Raw genomic sequence first — 7,925 nt, 5'->3', positions numbered from 1 at the left:
TTTAACGAGACAATATTCCGGGCATTAGGGGGAGAAATGAAAAAGAAATAAAGAGATATATCATGTGTGTGCCATCATTATTACACCTAGGCCTATGACCAAAACAAAGTGAGATAGACGTTCAAAAAATAATACATCTACAAGAAATTGCCAATCAGTTACCTGATGCATTTACTGATATAAACAGGGTCACTAAATCTCATATACCAGCTGCTAATACTTCGGCTCGAGTTGAGATTCCAAGCAAGGAAAACCATAATAATGCACCTCGGGAATCCCAAAAACGTTTAAAACGTGGAAGGCCAATCGGTTCAAAGGATAAAAATCCTTGAAAAAGAAATGGCTCTGAAAAGGATATTAACCCTAAGGAAGGAATGATTGACAAAACCTTCCTTCTGGAAGGAATAAGTTATATAACCTTCCCTCAGAAAGAAATAAATGATTCCAATAAAGAGTTGTCAATCAACTATAGTCAATCACATATAATGTGAGATAGAGATGAAATGGAAAATACTTATGATATATTTTCTTATCTGTTGCAAGTGATATCATGGAAGAAAATGATGATCCTGAACCAAAATCTATAGATGATTGTAAAAATCAACAAGATTGGAATAAATGGAAAGATGCCATGCAAGCTGAATTAAATTCACTAAGCAAACGAAAGGTTTTTGGACCTATTGTCATTACAATAAAGCCTGTAGGATACAAATGGGTTTTGTGAGAAAACGAAATAAGAAAAATGAAGTTACAAGATATAAAGCAAGACTTGTAGCTCAAGGTTTTTCTCATATGTCAGGAATTGACTATGAAGAAACGTTTTCTCCTATTATAGATGCTATTATGTTTAAATATTTAATCAACTTTGCAGTATCTAAAAATTTAGAGATGCGTCATATGGATGTTATCACAGCTTACTTGTATGGATCACTAGACAGTGACATCTATATGAATATTCCTGAAGGATTAAAACTCCCCGAAGCATTAAGCTCAAAGCCTAAGGAAATGTAATTCATCAAGTTACAAAGATTCTTGTATGGGCTGAAATAATCAGGAAGGATGTGGTACAATCGTTTGAGTGATTATTTGATAAGCAAAGGATACACAAATAATCTTATTTGTCTGTGCGTCTTCATTAAGAAGACAACATCAGGATATGTGATCATAACTGTGTATGTTAATTGGGAAACAAAAAGAAACTAATGAAGCAATTGCTCTTTTAAAGAAAGAATTTGAAATGAAAGACCTTGGGAAAACCAAATATTGTCTTGGTTTGTTGATTGAGCATATGCATAATGGGATACTTGTGCATCCGTCAACTTATAGTGAGAAACTTTAAAGCGTTTCAATATGGACAAAGCAAATCCTTTAAGCACCCCGATGGTTGTTAGATCACTCAATGTTGACAATGATCCATTTCGCCCTTGTGAAGATAATGAAGAGATTCGTGGTTCAGAGTTACCATACCTCAATGCAATTGGAGCACTTATGTATCTTACTAACTGTACAAGACTTGACATTTCTTTTGCAATTAATTTATTGACAAGATTTAGTTCATCCCCTACTAAAAGACATTTGAATGGAATTAAATATATTTTTCGGTATCTTAAAGGAACTGTTGATTTAGGTTTATTTTATCTGAACGATTCAAAAGAAGGGAAGAGTTAGTTGGTTATGCAGATGCAGGTTATTTATCAGATCCTCATAAGGCAAGATCTCAAACCGGGTACGTGTTTAAGAATGGAGGAACTGCAATTTCATGGCGTTCACAGAAACAAACACTTGTTGTAACATCCTCAAATTATGTTGAGGTCATTGCGCTACATGAAGCTTCTAGAGAATGTGTTTGGTTAAGATCTATGACACAACACATAGTAACTTCTTGTGGACTAGAGAAAAATGGAAGTCCTACTCCAATCTACGAATACAATGCAGGTTGGGTCTCTCAGATGAAAGAAGGGTATATCAAAACTTACCGAACAAAACATATACCTCCAAGATTCTTTTCATACACTCAAGACCTTATTAAAGATAAACAAGTTGAAATAAGATATGTTCAATCTAGCAACAATTCAGTTGATCTTTTCACAAAGGCACTCCCTACAACGATTTTCAGGGTACATGTTCATGATATTGGCATGCGACATGTACGGATAATGTAATGCCCTACAACTTGAGGGGGAGCTATATACCACACTCTTTTTCCCTTAGCTAAAGTTTTTTCCACTTGTTTTATTTAGCAAGGTTTTTAATGAGACAGTATTTCAAGATTAGATTCGAGGTTGAAAACGTATCATCCAAGGGGGAGTGTTGTAAATAATTAAGTCAAACATACAATAAATGGATGGATACATTTTCGAAGCCTAGAGTTAATCTTACTTACATAGTTGTCTCTTAAATAGTTATTATCTTTGTCTATCAAATAGTATTGTAATTGTGGTATAAATACTACCTCCATGGTAATTAGAAAGATACACCATCTTGAATAAAATCAAGATTTCTTACTACTCCTTTCTATAATCACCTCTAAACTTCTTAAGACACTTCAATAATCTTATTATAATTATAGTTATATTATAACATTTAATATATTGAGAAAAAATATGTAAGGTTGTGTTTGTTTTTGCTTATAATGTCTGCAAGGAGCCTATGTCTGCGAGTGCACAGACATAAGCTCTTGAAGACTGTTTGTTTTTTTTTTAAGATCTGAAAACTGCTTTTAAGGTCTTAAAAAATAAGTTTTTTTTACCATTTTCACACTTCTTCATACTTCTTAACATCATATCAAGTACCAACACCCAACGTCCAACACCACCACCACCCACCATCCCCCGCCACCACCACCCACCACCACCTTCCGCCGCCGTCCACCACTACCACCACCCACCGTCTGCCGCCACCACCACCATCAACCACCACCCACCGTCTGCCACCACCACCGTCAACCACTCACCACCACCACCACCACCGTTACCACCCACCACCACCACCGTCCATCACCACCACCGCCCCCGTCGGCCACAACCACCGTCCACCACCACCACCACCATCAACCACCACCCACCGTACGTCGCCACCACCACCATCCACCACCACCAGCCACCACCCACAGTCCGCCACCACCACCACCCCGCCACCACCACCACCACCGCCAATCACCACCACCACCCCCCGTCGGCCACAACCACCGTCCACTACCACCACCACCACTCACCGTCCGTTGCCACCACCACTCGCCACCACCACCACCCACCGTCTGCCGCCACCACCACCACCCCGCCACCACCACCACCGCCTATCACCACCACCACCCCCCGTCGGCCACAACCACCGTCCACTACCACCACCACCACCCACCGTCCGTCGCCACCACCACCCGCCACCACCACCCCGCCACCACCACCCGCCACAACTATCCACCACCACCATAGTCCACCCACCACCACCACCACCTATTGTTGGCCCCCATCACCGTCCACCACCCACCATCACAACCGTCCATCACCACCACCCACCGTTCACCGCCTACCACAATCGTCTACCACGACCCACTTTTATAGTTCGTACACCACTACCAATTATTTTAGCAGTCTACAAACGTTATCTACTGTAATATATATGATAGGTAACTGATTTTCAGCTTATGCAGACGATTTCCAGTTTATAAAACAAACTGTTTTATATTTTCAGATTGCAGACTTCAGACCACATCTTCAGTTGCAGACATTAAATTAGATGAAATCAGATTGTAGAAAATTTTTGTTTTCAAAAACAAACAACACCTAAGTAATAGCTCGTTTTGACTTAGAAGTCCTCGATCTCTATAAGTGAAGTTTCAACACATATATTAAACGAGCTTTTTTTGGCTTGATCTATATAGATTCAGCTCAATGTAAGTCATTTTTTTTTCAAGCCGATCTCAAACAACTCACGAACAACACGATTAGTTTAACAGCTCTAAAAGGCATGATCAAAACAATACAATGTTCGATAATATATAACGTAATTTTTAAATAATAAAGTAGAATATATTATTATCTTTTTCTATATTAATGTCAATGACAGAACATTAAGCACATTATATTATCACAATAAATCACCAAAACAACGAATGTTCACCAGCTTGAAATTGTTATTTGGTAGCACAAAACAGCTTCAATATAACATCAAGAAATCAATATATAATACACAAATTGTAACAAAAGCAAAGCACTCAAATCAACAATATGAGACCCCGGTTCTCACACTGACATAGCTCTGCCTCACAAGTATTTTATGATCAAATAAAGAACCAAAACGAGTCCAACGATCCCAACCACCGACAATAATAAGCAAAAGCATGAGCAACCACTCTTGGCACGCTTGTTTAGAATGGCCAAATGCTTCTGCACTCTCTGTTTTTCCAAAAAAGACCAAAATAAAATTGTCAAAACACAATTTCATTATTTGTAATGATCAAAAGATTTCTTTGTTTGTATAAATATGTAACCTTTAGTCGGGAATCTGTAACTTCTACATGTTCATCAAGGTCGTCCTACATATCATAAAAGAGCATAAAAGTATAACCGTTAATAAATTGTAAATACCATAAAAAACCAACTTGCTTTCTCATTTTGTGCAAAAACGTCTCTGAACCAAATTTTGGCGTATTAAATTCTCTAAACTTGTCTAGAATGTGTGTACTTTTTGAGAGAAATTTTAAAATAACGGCTTGCTACCTCTTAAACCAATTAAAATATGATGAAGTGACTCTCAACACTAACTATATGCAGTTAAAATTTGATGAAGTGACTCTCAACACTAACTATATGCATACTGTCTTGTATAGCAAGACAATTATACATGTCATCATTTTTACACACTTGAAATGCCACCATTTCATCTTGACCCAAACAATTTCAAATGGGTCAATTTGGGTTGTTTTAAAAATTAAATAGGTTGGTTTGGGATAGAGATTTTAACTAAATGGGTCAAAACGGGTCATTTGAAATTCCATCTTGTTATTTTTGGGTCAAAATGAGTCGACAAATTCAAAAAATGGGTCAATGGGGGTTGGTGACCTAAGGAAATGTGGCAGGTTTCAGATCAGAACGGGTTTTCGCACGAGACAAGTTTCAGCACGAAACAGGTTTAAGATTGAAACGGGTTCGTTTCAGGTTTCAAGCCAACACGAGTTTTCACACGGGACGACTTGGGTTTTGGTTTCTTTTGTTTCTTTTTGGCCGATTCCGGACGAGTTGGGTTTTGGTTTATTTTGTTTCTTTTTGGCCGATTCCGGACTTGTTTTTAGTTTTTTTTTTCGTTTTTGTTTGGCTTCAACTTTTTTAGTTTCGTTTTGATTGATTTTTTCGATTTTGATTGACTTGGTTTAGTTTTGGTTTTTTGTTTCATTTTCGTCGATTTTCTTGGTTTCGGTTCGATTTCTCGGTGGTTTTTTTTTATAGAACAAGGACAACGAAAGAACCATTTTAGTTTTTGTACTTTTTTTTTAATTTATATTTTGAGTTATAATTTTTTTATTATTTTTTTTTAATTTTTTTCTGATGGGTTTTATTTTATTTTTAAGATCAAAAACCCCTCAGAAAAAATTCAAAAATAATAAAAAAAACATCACAATTCAAAATATAAACTAGGTTAAGGTTCTCGTTCCAAAATAAGAAAGTATGTTGGTTTGGCATTAACCTTTTAACAAAGTATAATAACATAATGAAAATAATAGGAATGGCATACAATGAGTCTAGCATGCAAGTCAAGTTCCTCATTGACTGCCAAAGCAATATGTTTGGTACTAATCACTGTTTGCTCCAGTTTATCTAGACCTTCATCTTGCTCTGCATAAAGAAATTTCTAAATAACATGATTAATAACCACAAAACTTGTACAAAATTTGTTCAACGTGTAAGAAATAATAATAATAATAATAATGACGATAAAAATAATAAGAATAGCTTGCCTCTCATAATTTGTCTCTGAAGCCCAACAATACCCGAGTTATCCAAACCAGATACACGCGCCCTGTCACCGGCCTGCTTAGTATCGGGTCCAAGCAAACTATCCCTATTACCAAAGCTTGACATGTTCAATGTAGATGCCATCTGTGTCACTTTCGTCCTCAAATTTGCAAGCATATCTCTGCGTCTGTTCATTTCTTTCTCCGTTCTACAATGATCAAAAACACTTTATTAACATTTAGATGGTTTTGTAAAAGCTTCGAAAAACACACAATCAAGATACTTACAAAGGTTGTTTAGCAGGAAGCTTTGTGAGAAGAGACTGCAAGCTATCAAGTCTAGTTCCTAATATTGTAATCTTCCTCCGAATAGCAGACGAATGACGTTGTGCTTCTGGTCCTGTACCAAACGAACTCCTCTCTGATATCATCCCGGTGATGTCATCAGCCAATTTGGAGGCTTCGTTAAACTCTCTCATCCATGGATCCGCAGAAGAAGCCATTGTTCTGAATAGAAACAACGAAAACCCCAATTACTAGGGCTGTAAACGAGCTGAAGTGCCAAACAAGGCCTTGTTCATGTTCGTCCATTAAGCTTTTATAGAACAAGCGAACAGCTAACAGAACGCATTTTCATGTTAGTTCATTAAAATGAACTTACTCGTGAATGTTTTTGTTTGATTTGGCTAACCAACCAAGAACGGTTAGTGTCAAGTGTCAACGGTTATATGTATAAATTAATCACATAAAAATCATGCATATATTTGTTTTATAGTGAATAATTTCCGTAAATCTATATGATAAGATTAGAAAAGTCATTAAAAATCCTTTAATAAACAAAGCATTAACGACGTAATTACTGAACTTTCGTGAGCACAACTGAACGAACCACAATTCGGATATTAATAGGAGGATCTGTGAAATTAGGGTTTCTAGGTCATCCGTAAGGACGAAAACAATGTCTATTTCAAAATTAAGCGATCATCGCTAAACAATTCCCAAATTCTCCGAATTTAGGGTATTGAATTGGAATCAATTGACGTATAACCAACCGATAGGATTGCAAATTAAAGGGTGAAGAAATTGGAAGAAAATTGAGAAATATTACCTAAAGAGATCGGTTAAAGTGATTGAAATGAAGAAACTATTATATTATATTAAAGGATGATGAATGATGATTGACGTCAGCTTTAACCGGTGAGGTTGTGTTTGTGTTTCCTCGACGTCGTCTACGTTTACTTTGACGTGCAACTTCATTCATAATGTGGTTGGACACTTGGACTTGGACCGGCGGGCCGGCTACGTTATAATGACTCGTTATATAAAAACAAATATTAATATCATATATTATGAAACATGATTAAGGGGGTGTTCAAGCTTATAGCTTTTTTAGCTTTTTTTTTTTTTTTTTTTTAAATAAGCTTAACTTGATGTTTTTGGTTTAGTTTTTTAAGCTTATGCTTATTAGCTTAAATACATTGGTTGAGCTTATACAAAGCCCAACAAAAATTAAAAGTGTGAGAAGTCATAACTAATTAGTATGTGTCAAGTAGAGATCAAAAGAAAAATGATATAAAAGTAGAAATACACATTTTCTCTTTCCACATGCAAGTTACACGTTAATTCTCCCATCATTTTTATACGTCTATAACTTTTTCATATGACATTTTTATTGAAAATAAAATTCACCATAATAATAAGTGTTTTTTTATCTTTAATACGAGTATGATTTTGTTATATAAAAATAAAAAAAATAATTAAGTCATTGTGTCTTTTTGCGTACCATTGTGTCTTTTTTCGTTATTGTGTTTTCGCCATTATGTATTTCAACTGATCATTGTGTTTTTTTTTAAATAATAATAACACCGTTGTGTAATTGTAATATGTGAATATAATTAAAAATACCAATAAACTATCTAATACATAAAACACAATGATGAATACATATAACACAATAACATGAAACGTCAAACAC

General features: G+C 35.8%; 1 protein-coding gene across 1 annotated transcript; it reads right to left on the bottom strand.

The window, feature by feature from the left end:
• Nucleotides 1–4,255: 4,255 nt before the first annotated feature.
• LOC143602950 (syntaxin-52-like) lies at nucleotides 4,256–6,459 on the bottom strand. Its single transcript, XM_077079903.1, has 5 exons — nucleotides 6,239–6,459; nucleotides 5,954–6,159; nucleotides 5,731–5,831; nucleotides 4,490–4,534; nucleotides 4,256–4,394 (listed from the first exon to the last, which is right to left on the bottom strand). Exons 1-5 carry the CDS (start codon nucleotides 6,451–6,453, stop codon nucleotides 4,263–4,265), a joined length of 699 nt encoding a protein of 232 aa, XP_076936018.1. The 5' UTR covers nucleotides 6,454–6,459; the 3' UTR covers nucleotides 4,256–4,262.
• Nucleotides 6,460–7,925: the final 1,466 nt, after the last annotated feature.

Source organism: Bidens hawaiensis, unplaced genomic scaffold, assembly GCF_021521415.1.
Source record: "Bidens hawaiensis isolate Kalapana, Puna unplaced genomic scaffold, B.hawaiensis_p1.1 tig00060215_1, whole genome shotgun sequence".
Classification (NCBI taxonomy): Eukaryota; Viridiplantae; Streptophyta; class Magnoliopsida; order Asterales; family Asteraceae; genus Bidens; species Bidens hawaiensis.
The sequence above is the reverse complement of the archived record's forward strand: the minus strand, read 5'-3'. Positions and strand labels throughout refer to the sequence as shown.